At 27.3% G+C, this 17,253-nt stretch overlaps 4 protein-coding genes across 4 annotated transcripts in view; 1 reads left to right on the top strand and 3 right to left on the bottom strand.

Annotated features, from left to right (window-relative positions):
• Positions 1-3,085: 3,085 nt before the first annotated feature.
• Positions 3,086-7,193, bottom strand: LOC113366916 (ubiquitin carboxyl-terminal hydrolase ZUFSP-like). The gene is made up of 13 exons (XM_026608560.1): positions 6,980-7,193; positions 6,667-6,910; positions 5,760-6,378; positions 5,456-5,689; positions 5,148-5,270; positions 4,967-5,080; positions 4,768-4,878; positions 4,631-4,688; positions 4,314-4,471; positions 4,047-4,235; positions 3,770-3,923; positions 3,338-3,570; positions 3,086-3,236 (listed from the first exon to the last, which is right to left on the bottom strand). Exons 1-13 carry the CDS (start codon positions 6,993-6,995, stop codon positions 3,192-3,194), a joined length of 2,298 nt encoding a protein of 765 aa, XP_026464345.1. The 5' UTR covers positions 6,996-7,193; the 3' UTR covers positions 3,086-3,191.
• Positions 7,194-7,413: 220 nt separating this feature from the next.
• On the bottom strand, positions 7,414-7,899 carry LOC113368014 (cytochrome c oxidase copper chaperone-like). The gene is given in 3 exon segments (XM_026609577.1): positions 7,414-7,592; positions 7,665-7,680; positions 7,683-7,899. Coding segments are annotated over 3 exon segments (213 nt in total). The 5' UTR covers positions 7,795-7,899; the 3' UTR covers positions 7,414-7,507.
• Positions 7,900-8,503: 604 nt separating this feature from the next.
• Positions 8,504-9,307, bottom strand: LOC113366915 (lysozyme-like). Its single transcript, XM_026608559.1, has 4 exons — positions 9,304-9,307; positions 9,012-9,191; positions 8,858-8,931; positions 8,504-8,706 (listed from the first exon to the last, which is right to left on the bottom strand). The coding sequence occupies exons 1-4, from the start codon at positions 9,305-9,307 to the stop codon at positions 8,569-8,571; spliced, it is 396 nt and encodes a 131-aa protein (XP_026464344.1). The 3' UTR covers positions 8,504-8,568.
• A 6,322-nt stretch (positions 9,308-15,629) lies between these two features.
• LOC113366914 (proteasome subunit beta type-1-like) overlaps positions 15,630-17,253 on the top strand; it is a 3,166-nt gene continuing 1,542 nt past the window's right edge. Inside the window, exons 1-3 of the mRNA XM_026608558.1 lie at positions 15,630-15,847; positions 16,465-16,673; positions 16,856-17,122. Of these exons, the coding sequence (XP_026464343.1) occupies positions 15,630-15,847; positions 16,465-16,673; positions 16,856-17,122 (694 nt within the window). The remainder of the gene's footprint in view (positions 15,848-16,464; positions 16,674-16,855; positions 17,123-17,253) is intronic.

Genomic DNA, 17,253 nt, shown 5'->3' with positions numbered 1-17,253 from the left:
ATCCAAACAAATTTTTATATTATTTTACGACCAAAATATAAAGTTCATAGAATGTAAGTTATATTATGTCGCAGTTTGAATCAACAAAATCAATACAATTTTAAATTATTATAATTAAATTTGTCTCTTTGCTTATTCAAATTGATCAGTTTATCGCTATAAGGGTGTGTCATATTGTCATTTTCATGTATAAACGTATTTATGCAAATCTCAGGTAGGTTAAGATTGTGAATATTGTATCGTAGATTTGAAGTAAGACAATCACAGCAGTATTTAAAGCAACTAGAATCTTATATTTAAAATATATACAATAAATTAATTTCTTACATCAATCATACGCCAACTTATAAATTTGGAAATATAATTATTTATAATTATTGTTACAATAACGCTATTAGATTCGTGTTAAAAAACTCAAAAGATTTCATAATGAATTTTTTTTTATTTCCCAATGAAATAAAGTAAAATAAATTCTGTCAAGTGGCATTATTGGAATAAATTATACATAATTTTCCGCTGGTGTGCATAAGGCGTTGCAAAAGTAGCTCAAAAAATATTTGTCGCTGATTTTATTTGATTTTTTAATGTTTTAGATAATTTTATACTTTTCTATCAGATTTGAAAAACTTGTAAAAATAATTCGATAAATACCATGACTGCATTTATCTGTAAATTTGATATTATTTTTAAATAAATCCTAAATTAATTTAAAGTATACTATATAAATAAATTATTAGATTTAATAAGTTAACTTTACATGTAACGGTGTAACACAAACAAATCATTTTTAAACGTATAAAGAATTTCTTGATTTAAATTTCATAAGCCAATTGTATATAGTTCTACAATTAAACGATTCAACCAATTTTTACTCCGTTACCAAAATCTATTACTTTCTTATTTTACATATTACATGTTCAATATTTTCCAAAATTATCGTCTCAACAAAAGTTTCTTTGTATAGGGCGAATATAATTTAATAATCAGACTAAGTTCAAAAAATAAAATTGTAAGATTAATTATATCTGTATAAGAGGTAAATTAGCTAAGTAAAATATTATATATATTTTCTTATTTGTAAATAAAATACTCTTATTTAAAAAATTGTTTTAATAAATAAGTTACAATAATATTGATTTATATTCTAAATGAATTTATTTTGAATGTGAGGTGAAGTGGAGAAAAGCTCATGAAAATAGTACTTTGCTTTGCAACTACAATAAATTCTAGCGAATATCTATATCACAAAACGTTTTATTTTTTTAATAAAATAGTAATATATATTCATTTAAATTCTTGAGAATACGGCAAGAACAATCTGTAAACCTTCCAATCAAGGCCTTAGTATAATTATATACAATCAAGTTCAGGCACAGTTATATGAGAAATACAGTTAACATCTGAATAGCATACAACAAACTTTATCCTTAAACATCATTAACAATTTGAACATATAATTTCAAAGAACTATCAATATTTAATGATCTTAGACCGTGCATAAAAATACAATCATTTAAATTATTTTATCATTTGACTAATGGAGTTGACTATTCTCGAAGCCAAAATCCTAAGCAGAAGCGTTTTGTGAAGAATTATTATCATTGAGTAAAACTATTGCTATTGAAATTTCCTAGATTTTATGTACTATATAAATTTCTAGCTGGTAGTCTAAATTTTTTGATTAATTAAAACTATTCAAATTTAACTTTTCATTCCCTAATAAGCTATTATTTTAAAACTTTATAATGACATTGATCCAAATCAAATTGTTCGCTTCTGAGACAGATCATCAGGCAAGAGATAATTTTAAGGCTGAGTAATAGAAAGTGAATTACTACATCAAAAAAATTAGATGCCAACTACTTCATATTTATATGAAATTTTAATACACCCTTATGTGCAGAATAATTTGCAGTGACTAAATAAAAAAATACAATCTAATTATTTTAACACACCTTCAAAACTTATTTAATCAAATGTTATGATCAACGATTATAATAAATATGACTTTTCTATTAAGTTTTCAAAAATATTTTGTTTAGTATCCTATCAGTTTTCTCATAAGAAAACACTTATATTTAAATTTGGACTATTAAAAATTTATTATTCCTCTAGGTGGATAGAACCAGATATTCAATTTAAAAATTAAATTTGTGAAATTTAAAGTAAATTGAAGGATACGTTCAGTATTATGTTTAAAGTAAAAAATGGTATTAGTAAGGTAGGTTTAAGTGTTCAATTTCTGTATCTACAAATCTATCTTTTTGTCTGCTGTTGTGCATTTTAAATATAAAAGGGATTAAAATACAGAATGTGGTTAATAAAATATAATGGAAAGCTTTTATATTTAATTGGTTCTATCATGTCTGAATTCAATATGTTGACTCATTGTAGAGAATGTTTCTGTTAAGTTAAATCTAAATTGTCTGTAATTCAACGTATTATAATAAATATTATTTTAAATTCGTAACAATTTTCAAAATTTAAATTACCTACTCATGAAACTCAAACACACAAGATTTGAATTCACTAACGTTTGTAATAATCCTTAGTATTTAAAAGTATTATAAATAAAAATAAATATTAAAATTTAAATTCTCAAAAAGGTTTAATTTGCCTACAATAAGAAATATGATTATCACTGTATTCAATCACATTCATAAAGTAGCAAAGTTTACCATTTTGTTAAAGTGTACAATATGGTGCATTTAAAGAATTCTATTCATCATAATACTTATATTAAAATTGTATTATTAAAAAACTAGTCAACGCTTATTTAATAGATTAAGAATAAAATCACAATCAATATTAAATTTAGACTCATCAGGTTGAAAGATATAAAACAATAAAAAAATTAAAAATCGCAATGAAAACAATCGCAAATAAAATATTTAAAAAATTTCAGAAAATAAAGGTAAAATGGCAAAAACTCGTATTAAGGAAGGACTATATGGATCTATAGTGCTAATAATATTAATGAGATCAATCTATAAAGTTCTGATTAAACTTTTACGAAAACCTTAGCACAATCTTTAATAATTAAACGTTATATCTTTTAAATACTACTCATAAGATTTGTTGCAATATGATAATATACCAATAAATAAAATAAAGATAAAAATATATTCAAAATAATTTAAAAAAAATAATAAAAACTTACTAATTAAGCTGTGTGACCTAACTTTATCAATTCACCGATCTTGTGGTATCCGTATAGAATGCAGTATCTTGCTTTGCTGAAATAAAAAAAGAATGTTTTTTTTAATAAAGTTAAGATAATGAAATCATGAATACATATTCATAGCACAATTAATTTTATTCAATAAACTGCATTCACCTCATAAAGTTCTTCAGTATCTATAAAACCTCGAACAGCCACAAGTTGATATTGGCGAGCACGCATAGCGGCAGGCCCCCTTCTTAAAAGTCTGAGAGCGGCCGCTTGCGCACTGCCACTGTTAGCATTTAATAATCCCGATATTTGACTTGGTCCATGGCTTGGATCAAGTACTAGCAATGTTAAAGCACCACCACGTCGCTGCTCTATACCAATAATAGTCCTGGAATGGCCTATAAGAAATTATTATTAATATTTATTTTGTGGGTCAGATATTAATTACCAAAAAATTAATTGTCTTAATATGTATTGATTTAAATATTGCAAAATATTTAGCTAATGTAAAAAAGAAAATTCAAAACAGAAGTTGCGTAATGAATAACTGATAATAATAATATTGAAACCAATAAAAAAAATACAATTTTGACTTACCTTGGTGTTGCAAATATAAAGGTGGCACAAAATCTTGTGCATTTTCAAAATAGGACAAGACCCATTGAAACAATTCAGGATGATTACCATCTGTCGTTGTGTGAAAATCTATCAGCTGGCATTTGATTCTAAGCCACGACAATAGTGTAACAACCTATAATTAATTTTAAACTTAAAAGAAATTTGTAGATTATGCATGATGAATTTATTATATTATATTATATAGAAAATAAAATTATATTTAAATTTGCCTGTAATATCATTTTATTCATCCTACCTCTGTAGCACCAATCCACTTCCTGGTATTGTGTAGCTTACAACCTAATTGCTCTGAACCTTGAACATCAAACCCCTGAGCCCAAGCAGCTTCTACCATTCGTTGCAACCGTGAAATACTTGGGACAGCAGTACGTGCTGGACCACTTCCCCCCCAAGCAGAGTATAATGCCTCATTATAGGCCGTATTCTAAAACAGAAATATTAAAATATAGTAAATGTTCAAGAACCTAACTAATTGAATTTCATTTTTAACATAAATATTTACCTGAAGTAATGAGGATAATAACATTTGCAAATTTCTATATCCACAGCCCCATCCTCTATCACCGTAACTTGATGCATAGTGATCGGCCGCAGAACAAATAAATGTTCTTAAAACACGTGGACTTACTGCACTCAGTGCTTTAACTTTGCTTGCAATTCCTGAAAAAATAAGGATAATAATTGATATAATTTTCAATAATTACTATATATAACAAAATAGAAAGAGTCTAGCAAAGTCTTTCTCAAATTTATTTCAATGCATGTAACAACAAAGATATTTTGCAATGTAGATATAAAATATCTATGAGTAATAATTACCTTTTGTACATGAGCTGCCATCATCTATTCCATGACTTTCTGCTGCTCTTAAGCCAACCTAAAAATACCCAGCATTTAAATATATGAAATACATATTTTAATAAATTATATTAGACATCTAAATATTAATTAATGACCTGTCTTTCATAGTAATCAGCAACACTCATCTCTCCCGCATACACAGCTCTTTGCATAGCTGCAGCAGATTGTTCTCGAAAATTACCATGATCATCCATTCCATATTGGGCCTGGAGAAATATAAAATTTAAAATGTAATAAGAAATATAATATATAGCATTATATTTTCGAATATAATTTAATTTACTCATTTATTACCCTTAACATTTGAAATTCTCTCTGTTCCTGCATTTTTCGCACTTCTTTATCAAAAACAGGTGCAGCTTGAGCTCCTTGTGGACTTTTAGGAAAGTGACTTTCAATGTGCCTATTCTATAGATATTAAACAAGTCAGTATAGAGGTCTAAGGATAATGAATTAAGTATATAATGATATTTACAATATCATCCTGTAGCATATCAGAGAGACTGATACCACACATGGGACAATCATCTGAACTTGAACATTGGTTATCTGATTTGTCTAAAAGCACTGCCGGAGGCACGTTTGATTTAACTCCATTCTAAAAAAGTGAAAATATAAAAATTATTTACAATGAAATTAAAAGAAAAAAATTAAAACTAGTGGGAAAAGATAATTGAATTAATCACAAGAATATCTAGTAAACTTTTTTCTATTATTAAATCATTTCAAAACAGTATGTAACAATTGAATATAAAATAATAATAAGTAATCATTATGACTCACTGTTTCAGGACTCAAAATGTCTCTATGCTCAATATTAACATGAAGTTCGAGGTCAGGTCCAGTTCCAAAAACCCTTGTGCACAACGGGCATTGAAGGCCTGTAGTGCCATTAGTACCAGATTGATTGTTTGATGAATTTGGAACAATCGATGGTGAAACTGGATCAAAATGAATTCTATTAACATGCTCTTCTAAACTTGTGGCTGAATCACTTGTATGAGGGCATATTGGACACTACAAGAAATATATATATATAAATGTTCATTTGTAAAAGTTTTATGAAATTAATTATAGTTAACTATACCTGATGAATATTTTGATTATTGTGATGACTCTTCAACTTCAAACCCAATTGAGTCCTTAAAGGAGATCCTTGCCCAGCAGAACCATTCTTATTGTAATGTGTTTCATCACTCAAACCGTTATCTTTATGTTCTAATGAGTGTCTACTTGTTTTACTTTTTGTCCCATTACAATGATTCTTATCTTCTCTTATATTTATATTTGTATTTTTATTGGAAGATATATTTGAATTAGATTTTGGTGATTTAGAATCTCTATGAATAACACCATTGCTTTTTCCATAATTATTCACATTGGAGCTTTTATGATTATCTGGAGACACTCGTGCATTTATATTAAAATTTGATGAACTTGAATTATGTTTCGTTTTTCCATTGCATGTGATTTCATTAACAGATTGTGTTGATCTATTATTAAATTTTACATTACCACTTTCAGAATTAGTTCTATGTCCCTCTAAAGAATAATTAGATCTTTTTTCATGTGCACTGTTAGAAAGTCCATTCAAACTTGCATATTGATTGATATTAGATTTAGAGTTGTTCCGTTGTGACCAGGATTCATTCATTGATGGTGAGTTGCCACGACATTCAGATAACGTATCTGAATCATCATCAACACTATAAACAATAAACAAATATGATCATTTCATATAAAACAACATGCATTTTAAAATTAATTTAAAGTGGGCATATTAGTACACTTTCCTTAGTTTAATTATAATATCATCATAAACTAAAATACTGTACTGCAGTATTTTCAAAGAATTATATACTATAAATAATCAAATTGGGTTTTGGTTTTATAACAAACCATACATTTAAAAACATAGACTCTATGAATACTCTAGCTTGTACAAAAATTATAATATGTTTTTGACATAGAATTATATATTTTTTAATGTTTACCTAGGACTTTGATCATCAATAAAAGACATTGCTTCATTTTCTGGTGTCAAATAATCCAAATGAACTTGATTTACATGCAAAAGTAATTCAGATGGTGAGACTCCCCACATTCCACAAAAAGGGCAAGCAGCTCTTCCCTCAACATGACACGAGACAGTGTGTGCCCTCATTTTATCATCTGATAAACCAGAAAGGCCACATATCTCACAACAGTGAGCCCCTGCTCCTTCTTCTGCCATTTGATCTGAATAATTAACTTTGTTATGAAAATGTTATGTAGATTTCAATAATATAATATGAATTGCAATTTTACCTTCTTGATTATCCATTTTTTTAAGAATGCAGATTCAATTTACTTAGACATTGTTGAAGCACTATAGATTTTTTTAAGCACCTTAAAGGACATATTAACTAAAGTTATTTAAACCTTCAAACTTACACAATAATTATAATTAATGGAGGTTAGATCGATAAAACTTCCGCAATAACTAGAATGCAAGACGACCACGAACAAGGTCACACGTAAAAAATTTAAAAATAAGAGAGATGTTTGAACACAAAAGATTTAAAATGTTAATTATGATAAATTACCGTACGGTATTTGTTTAATGTTAAAATATAAATAAATCATAAGACCAGCTGATTTAATTTGGCTGTCAGTTTTCATATGAGAGGGAATGACATTTTCAACCAACTCTGTTCTGTCAATAGAAAAGCTACGTTATTCGAAAGGGTTAAAAGATGTTGTAAGCTGTTTGTTTATATATAATATTTATTGACTTAGATTTATAAATTATCTCATAAGTACATAATAGTATCTAATAGATTAACTACAATTAAATTATATGTTAAATCCCATTTTTCTCATGCAAACTTTATGTGCTTCTATCAAAGGGCCACAATTTTCTTCTCCTTTTTCTACAATACTGAAAATTGTAAAAAAATTGTTATATTTTAAATACATAATTAGGTATTGATAATAAGAATGAAGAACTTGCCATGCATCCCGAGCTTTTTTGTTTCTGGACAGGCACAACAAGCTTTGCATTTTGGTTTGCCTACGTTTTCTACTACAAGTAAATCTGGACTAGATGAAATTTCTGTTGGTTTTGCATTTGAATTACCCATTACTCTCAGTTATTTGTTAATTTATACTATCTTATAATTAATTATATTAAATGACGTAACTCAATTTTGTCTGACATTATACATATTTTAGGTTATGTTATTTGAAGTTTGTGTAATTGCAAGAATCGCAGCGTGAACTTAGCAGATTTTTGACTAAAATGTAAACAGTATAGCAAACCTAATAAAAATTATGAAAATTTAAAAATTCAAAATTTAATTATTTCTAATCTAATCTAATTAAATAATTCGTCTAATTAAATAGTTCGACATTTCTAGATAACTTTTCTTCTAAATTATCTTTTTTTGTAATGTTTCACAAAATCTCAACTTTCTACTATCATAGAATGAACAGTTTGTTTCTCAAGTAATTTTAAATAAAATTTAAATGTATCAAGATTTATAAGGCTTTGTATTATTCTTTAAAATTCCTTATATGGTTAACAACTATATTTTCATTAATAATTAAAAATTATTTAATGATCTTGATGAAATATAGCCATAAATAAACAAGTATAAATATATAGTATAGAGCAATAAATATAATTAATATTAAACATACATTTTTGTAGAAATTGTTAAATTTTTATTTTTTAATCATTTTCAACATAATAAAAAATTATAAATACACTTACATCATTTCATGATAGTCACAATAATTACAATTATATTTCTTAAAATTCGAAAACTTAAATCATTTCGAACTTTCGTCTTACATAATCATAACTAGAGTGCATCATAGATTATATAAAATTACATTATTTTTATATTTAAATTCTAGCCGGAAACTTGAGAGAGGCATTGATCAAAAGTTCCTTTGTATTTATCTGGCAGTGGTCCTCGGCATCCAAATCCTCCTAACTTGTGAATAGCCATATGATCGTAGCAGTTGATAACTCCATCACCATTGCAATCCTAGGTAAAATAGTTAAGTTAAATATATGATTTTCCAATTGTATATAACTATTTATTTCAATGCAATATAAAAAACAGATTTATGGTGTGAATTATAATTTGTCATAAAATGTGCAATATTCTTTAAGAAGAGCTATCCCAAATAACCTACCTGTCCGTATTTCAGCATATATCCTTGAATGGTGCTAGCAGCGCAGTAAGGATCATTTACACAATTAGAATATGCTGAAAAAATGCATTAAATAATTTTAATAATTACTAAAGTTAATTTTTCATTTGTGAATGTTATTTAAAATGTTTCATACCTTGTGGAGAGTCAGGACTATCTCCACCGAGCGTGTTTTTGCCACCATCAGCCCAGTAAGCCCAAGTTATGTGGAAAAGGCCGCAAACATCTCCATTGCAGGTTAAGGTCCTGTTGCAGCCACTGATGGCCTCGCAAATGCAGCCCAAGCATATTTCCGTCACTGGTTTGTCGGATTGAGCTGTAAAAAGAAATAAATAAAAATATTTGGAGATTTTTTTTATTATTTTCAACATCAATGAGAACTTGATAAACCTACTCTTTGACAAGCTTTTTAGGAGTCAATGGTTGACCCATCTTTATATTTGTATTATTAAAATTTCTTTAACGCTGAGAAAGCAATTTTCACTTGTAAACATAATAAGATATATACAAGTAAAGAATATCGCTATTGCTTGACATCAGGCTGGCTGAGATGAGAATTGATTTTGGAAACATTTCTCTGTGGTTCCAAAGCTCTAACAACTGAGACACTTCAAGATTTTGAGATATTTGGTCAAAAAATTATCTATTTTTAATTAAATCAGGATAGACCTAAGGGCCACACCCACTAGCCCAATTTATGGCAAAAGCTATCAAAAACAAGCAAGAGATTTTTTTTAATTTGATAATTTATGATTATATATACACATTCATATGATTTTATTTTTCTGAACTGAAATCAAGAATTAATCCCATACATGCAAATCGAGGTAAATGCAATAAAGTGCACGTTGTTCTATTAAATAATACTCTGCAGAATGTGTATGTGAATCAATAATATTTGATTATAAAATTCTTGTTATTGTTACATACAGTCATACAAGCGAAATATTTCATTGTAACATGAATATTTCTCTTTAAAAACAATAATAAATTGACGCTCTTACTTCGACCAACACTGCAAAACATTAGTCATATGGGAAAATATTTAATTTTAATTCACAATCAGTTCATTATAATGAATATATTTCAGAAATGTATGTATGTATTTCATAAAATGTATCTATATCTTAACAATGGATTTCAACAAACAATTCAACTCAATTTAGCAAATACTATTTTAATAAATATATGATTGAAGATTTAATTTTGTATTATACAAGAATTGCATTGTTAAATGAAATTCTTTTTGAAATAAAGGTAATAATTAAAACAGTAATTTAATAAAATAGTTAATGACGTAATAAAGTTAAAACAAAGTCAAAATTATATTCAAAAATTGATTCAAATGTATTAATTATTAACTATTTGTCAATTTAGCTTATAGGAATCCTTATGTATTTCTGATTGCTGAATAAAACAGAGTTTAAAAAAAAATTATGATATATAAACACACACACGTATATATATATATATATATATATATATATATATGTGTGTGTATGTGTGTGTGTGTATTTATATATTGTGCAATTTTTTGAAAGTTACAATTATTACTTATTCAAAAATTCTTGTAAGAATGTTTACCTTAAAAATATATCTTGCGAAAAATAAATGTAGTAAATAAATAAGAAGCTATAAATACACAAGCAAACACAATTAAAAAACACTCTCATTTTTACAAAATCTACTTTACGCAAATATTTTTCTCCTTATTGCATTTTGTTGTCAGATAAATGTATCTGAGAGTTGATCATGAATTTAAATTTGCCTCGCCCTCGTGTCGATCTTGTCTTGCATGTGAATAAATAAATTAACATAATTTAAAAATAATTTAAATATACGAGACTAGAATAAGTTGAATCTTACAAAATTAACACATGTGATTCAAAGAATTGCGAATTAACCCGTTATTGATAGCTATAAACCGTTAGTTTAGCTTTTTATTACTACCGAATTTATGTACAAAATTTATAAAACCAAAACTAGTTTATAAGTTAAAATTTATTGGACAACTAGCTTCTCAATGAGATGGAATTATGGTTTTGCAACAGCAAAAAGACAATTAGCAGTTAACTCTATTTTCACCTGAATAAGAAGACTGACTACTCTACTAGATCTATTAGGTAATTTTCTTTTTTAACATAAACAGTATAAAAATTTCATCTTTTCGTATAAATATTTGAAAAACCAAACAATTTAACTTATGTTTGATTGTCTATATCAAAATACTAGATATGGTTTTTCATCAGAGCAAAAAACACTTACTAGGTAAATTTTTTCGGAACTCCTCTTATTTACATTTTAAGCTCAAAATTCCTTAATGTTTGTTAAAGACGAACTGTAATTTAGAAAATGAAAAAGGGCAATTACATAATATCTATAAATAAAGACTAGATAAATCAGTAACTGGTATAAAAAAAAATATGTTTCTTTATTCCACAATAACAAAGGAAACGACTGAAATTAATATATGCAAGGTTTAATCCGCTGGGTCAATACCAAAACATCAAAAATGTCCCTGATGCGTATTGAATTATTATTATATTTTTTTACAAAGAATACTTCCAAAGCAATGGTCGTTTATTCAAAAACTTGTTCTTCAGCATTGAGTTTATTTATAGAAGTGAGCCATCGCCCGCAGTATTAAAGCACCTTGTTTAATCAAACAGCCTCATCGAAAATAAAATAAAAGAATTGTTACTTCAAATTCTGGGAATCTTATATGTCAAATTCAATTACGACTATGTTAATATTATGATAACAATGTGTTATTAAAATTAATCACTGTAAAGGTGAATTTCTGTTTGCGCGCCGTTCTGTTATTTGATGGAAAGATTGGCAGATGTGGAATGATAAAAAGAGTCATGCCAAACATTTTGCATCAATTAAATTTTTACAAATAAATAAGCTGTTAAATACCTACATAATTTGTAAATGGTTATTTGCACGTATATTCATTTATGCTGAAGAGCTTACAATACAACCAAAACTCAATCACCTCTGCAGCCTGATATAAGGCAGTAGTGGTATCAGTTTTTACTTGTAAAATGTAGATCAAAAATATGATTCCAAGTGAAAATAGCCCTTTACCATGGCTGCATCAAATTTCAAGAAAACACGAGAATTATTGGAATTCTAATAATGAAAATATCAAATATTTATAGACCAACAGTTGTGATGCCTTCTGAGGGCAGCTCATAGGAATAGGAAAAATAACCATTTCCCATGGCTGCTTTAAGTTTAAAAAAATCATGAGAATTATTAAAATTCCAATAGTGAAAATATCAAATATATATAGGCCAACCGATGAGTTGCTTTCTGAAGGCAGCTCGTAGGAGTCTTCAAGTTCTGGTTGCTAATTTGATTTCGTGTAATGGGTAAATTTGCAATTAAATAGTTTATAAGATTTAGTAGAAGGCATCCTAATGTTTATCCCAATCTATTTATGATATATTTTTATTAGGATCCGAGTTTGCCATCCTTAATTCCCAATTGTTACTAATTACTAGAAGCTAAATATTCTAATTAATATTATATTCTCAATTCAAATTTGGAATATCAACTTGAAGGTACAGCTATTTATCACTTGAATATATATTTTTGATATGTTTCAGCTTGAATATTAAGTAAAAATAGATATCACTGCTGCTTGTTATACACTTTAGACAAAAAAAAAACTTTGAAGGTAATCTGTGGTAGAAATCCTTCAAGTGCAATTTAGTAGTATTGATTTGTAGTTTTTGATTTGATTAAATTCTACAAAATGATTAAATGGTTTCTAAGAAAGATTCTGATAAGCATCACTAATAAAAGTATCCGGGTTTGAGAATTATATTCCTGTTATAGAATAAATTATGGACATGACGCTTATGACAATAAAATTATTATAAAGTAAACCATTACATCATAATTATATCTATTCACGCATCTTCATATGGTGATGACACGATTATGCACAGCTGTAAATTATAATTATTTTATAATAAATAAATTACCATGATTTCTTGCTTTATGCAGAAGTTCTCAAACTTCTACAAAGTATAAATTGTTAAAATTACATTTTAATTCGCGTATTAGTAATGTGATTATTCTCTATATAAAGTGTTTTAGAACCTATTTTCACATTTTTCTAAAATTATAAAAGCTACAATTATAGTATTTAAAATTTGTATTGTGTATTTTATATCGAATGGAAAAAACAACTACTGAGTTGTTTTTTCCAACATGCCAATGTAGTATACAATGTCCCTTTTCGGCCGACTATTGTAAATTCATCAAATTTACTGAATGTCCTTTACTGGACAGTTGTAAATAAAAGAGTTAATAATAAAAAAAAAATTGTACTCCTAAAGATTAAAATAATCCCAATTATTACACATATGAGAACTTGTTTTGTTGAATGACTAAAATCCGGTTGTAATTAAATACATCCGATCAGATTGTATATTAAGTTCTCTGAAAATTCAAACTTGTTTTAGCATTGACTGCAAAAATAAATATTATTCAAAGATTAGATTACAAAAATATAAACTGTTATAGTACGCATGAGGTAAGTATAAGCATATTTCAGATTTCAAATCGATATTGAAGCAATTTATTTTCAAATTAAATTTATAGCTAAGATTTTATGTGCATTTATAAAATCATGTGTATAAAATTCAATTTTTATAGGATATAAGACTTACAGAAATGAGAAAAAAAATGTGTATACAAAAATAGTTCTTTAGAAAATTATTTATCATTTTTTTTAATTTATTTATTTCTTTTGACCTCTACCAAAAAAAACTATAAGAATAAATCAATCAGTTACATAAATGTTGTAGCCAAATCTTATGACTTACATTTCTTAAAGAAGCTTCCAAAATATAATGTCCTAGAAAAATCTTGTTTTATAACAAAGAGTATTATCGTTCTTAGAACCAAATGAAATGCAAATGAACGTGATTCAATGAAAACATAAATATTATATTAGCCTAGTGGTCAGAACTCAGGGTAGATATTTGCCTCGGGCAGCCTGATGTCAAGCAGCATTGACATCAGTTTTCTCTTAGAAATATAGATAGCAAATGTTTTCAATTCAAAGTAACCCTACTCGACATTGGGTCACCAAAATATCATCAGTATTACAGAAATTTTAATAATAAATTCATCACATAGAGAAAACCATTAGATAGTCTTATATAAAGCCTTGTCGTTTGAACAAAAGCTCATAGGATGCATTAATTTCTAATTGCTATAATAAAAAAAAAATAACAAAAAAATCAGTTATTACTAACAGAAATCTCAATTTTTCGAATTAATAAACAAATCTTAATCTCCATCTCCATCTCCATCCGAGTCAATTGCCACAATGCTAAATATTCATAAATTCAAATAACCAGGTACGATTACTTACAGTTTGTGAAGTAATTATTATACCACATATTATGAGATCAACCTTGAATATTTCATATTCTAATTACATCATATTATAATAAAGTTCGTGTGGGAATTGGCAATTGAGTATTCAGATACAAAGCGATTCTTAGAACAATAATATAAACACGAAAGGTTGACATGGAGAAGCTCAGGTTTTTTCGACTGGGATTTAGATAAAACTTTGTATGGTGACACCATAAAATAGTAATAAGTAATATTAGATTTTTTTGAGATAGCAAGAGAAACCAAATAGGAAGAATTAGCTTTGAATATTTTCCCATTTTTAATACCGATCAGGACCTCTGCCCATTAGCTATTATGCAAAACTTTTCCTTTTCCTCAGTATTTTTATGGCAACCCAATGGTTAACATATCTATGTTTGATAGATTTTTTTATTAGAATTAATCTAATAGTGACCAAATATTATCTAATTCGATAAAGAAATATCCAAGAAGAGCTATTTTCAATTGAAAATATATTTTGGATCTATATTTCCAAGTAATATCCAAGAAGGGCTATTTTCAATTAAAAATATATTTTGGATCTATATTTCCAAGTGATATCCAAGAAGGGCTATTTTCAATTAAAAATATATTTTGGATCTATATTTCCAAGTGATATCCAAGAAGGGCTAATTTCAATTGAAAATATATTTTGGATCTATATTTCCAAGTGTATAGAATAACGTAAAAACACTCGCAAGTGGTTGTTCGTAAAAATATATTATTAGAATAAAGTGCTTGGGTGCATATTTTTTTATTTATATAACGATTTGCAAGATAAATACATCACAATATATCTGGCACCATTTATAACCAATGTTATTTAAAATTAATTAAACAAGGTATGAGGTCAAACTAATTAAACAAGCATTAGTCAAAACATTAATCACTTCTTCGCTTTGAAATTAATAATATTTTTAAAACTTATGTATATTATATTTCAACAATGAAACTTCTTTGGACACTTGATATTGCTTATAGGTCAATGGCTTCCGTGTTCTTGACCTTCTGTTTTTACAATATACATAATTAACATGAACATCTGTGTAAAATAATTTGTAATTAACCTATCAACAGTAATTATGTTATTATTCAAAATTGTTGAATACAAGTGATTCGTCGTTATTTTAATAAACTAGGCATTTACTATGACTTGGACAAATCACAAATCGGTTTGGCAACAATTTTAGTTGCATTGAAAAAAAATTGACGGTATAAAACTATTAAAAACAAAATAATATCGTCAAATATTCATCCTTCACAATATAAAAATATTATTAAATATTATCTTCTTGATAAATATTAAATGATTTTATAATATCAATTACCAAAAATGCTCAATAACCATCGATCATCCGACACACCTATCCAACAACCTCATTTTAATCCATATGTCAATAATGGAGGAACAGTTCTTGCTATTGCTGGTGAAGATTTTGCAATAATAGGTGCAGACTCCAGACTGAGCAGAGATAATTCAATATTGACCAGAAATCAGAAGAAATTGTTTCCATTGACTAAACATACGGTATTGGCATCGACTGGCTGTTGGTAAGCAATGAAATAATCGAAAATTTGATATTATTAGCTATAATAAGAGAACTGTATATTGATTTCTTTGGTCACCTCAGTTTTCTACCTTGTTCAGTCAGTTAGTCTATCCAAATTAATGCTATCCAAAACAAATTGGCATATAATAATGGAACTATATATTGATTTTTTTGGTCACCTCAGTTTTCTAACTTGTTCAATCAATTTGTCTAGTATTAATGCTACCCAAAACAAATTGGCATATAATAATGGAACTATATATTGATTTCTTTGGTCACCTCAGTTTTCCAACTTGTTCAATCAGTTTGTCTAGTATTAATGCTATCCAAAACAAATTGGCATCCATTTAATGCCTGTCCGCAAAATTTAGAATTTCGGTGCACAGGACCTTAGTATCAATATGAAATAAAAACTTAAATTTTATTCCTACGAGATAATTAAAAATTCAGAAAAAAACTGACTGAACCAATTGTTGATAAGATCCGAACCAATAAAAAGAATCTGTTACCAGCCATTACCATCAGAAGTTGAACTGAAAGACCTGGATTGATTCATATCTTATACATTTAATTATTAATTCATTTCATATATAATATTTATTTAATTTCTTCCTTCAGGTGTGATACATTGGCTTTAACAAGTGCTATATCAATTAAGAAAAAGATGTATGCATATGAACATAAGAAAAATATGACTACGACAAGTATTGCCCATTTAATATCAATGATGATGTACAGCAAACGGACATTTCCATATTTTGTGTATAATATTGTTTCTGGAATAGATGAATTTGGAATGGGATGTGTATTTAGTTATGATGTTATAGGTAATAATAGACTCTATAAAAACACTCCTCATTTTTAAAAGTTGCTATATGGAGAATTGAAAGTATATCATCATATCAGATTTTAAGTACCTCACAATATTTAACAAATATTTTGCAATAATAATATTAAATCTGATTAGCTTCAAAGAAATTGAAATATAATTTATGACCATTTTTCCTAGGGCATTACGATCGTGTGATGTACTATGCAAGTGGCTGTTCTGGTCCACTACTTCTGCCTCTCCTGGACAACCAAATTGGAGGAAAACATTTGAACAAAGAGAAAGATGAAGACATTCAATTGACCACAAATAAATCAGTTGATGAAGTTTTATCAATCGTCAAAGATCTTTTTACTACTGCTGCTGAACGCGACATATTTACTGGAGATGGAGTTTATATCAATATCATAACTCTAGATGGCATTGAGGAACAATTTTTCAATCTACGTCAAGATTAAGTAATTCAAATGGGAAAAATAATCTAAAAATTTAAATATATCAGTTCGGCATAATTCTAATCGTCTGTCTTTTGAGTTAAGTAGATCAACCGTATTATCAATGTAAGAGTTCAAGAAGTC

This window comes from Ctenocephalides felis, unplaced genomic scaffold (genome assembly GCF_003426905.1).
Source record: "Ctenocephalides felis isolate EL2017-DRISC unplaced genomic scaffold, ASM342690v1 CF-g0.4_SCAFFOLD_01170, whole genome shotgun sequence".
NCBI lineage: Eukaryota > Metazoa > Arthropoda > Insecta > Siphonaptera > Pulicidae > Ctenocephalides > Ctenocephalides felis.
The sequence above is the reverse complement of the archived record's forward strand: the minus strand, read 5'-3'. Positions and strand labels throughout refer to the sequence as shown.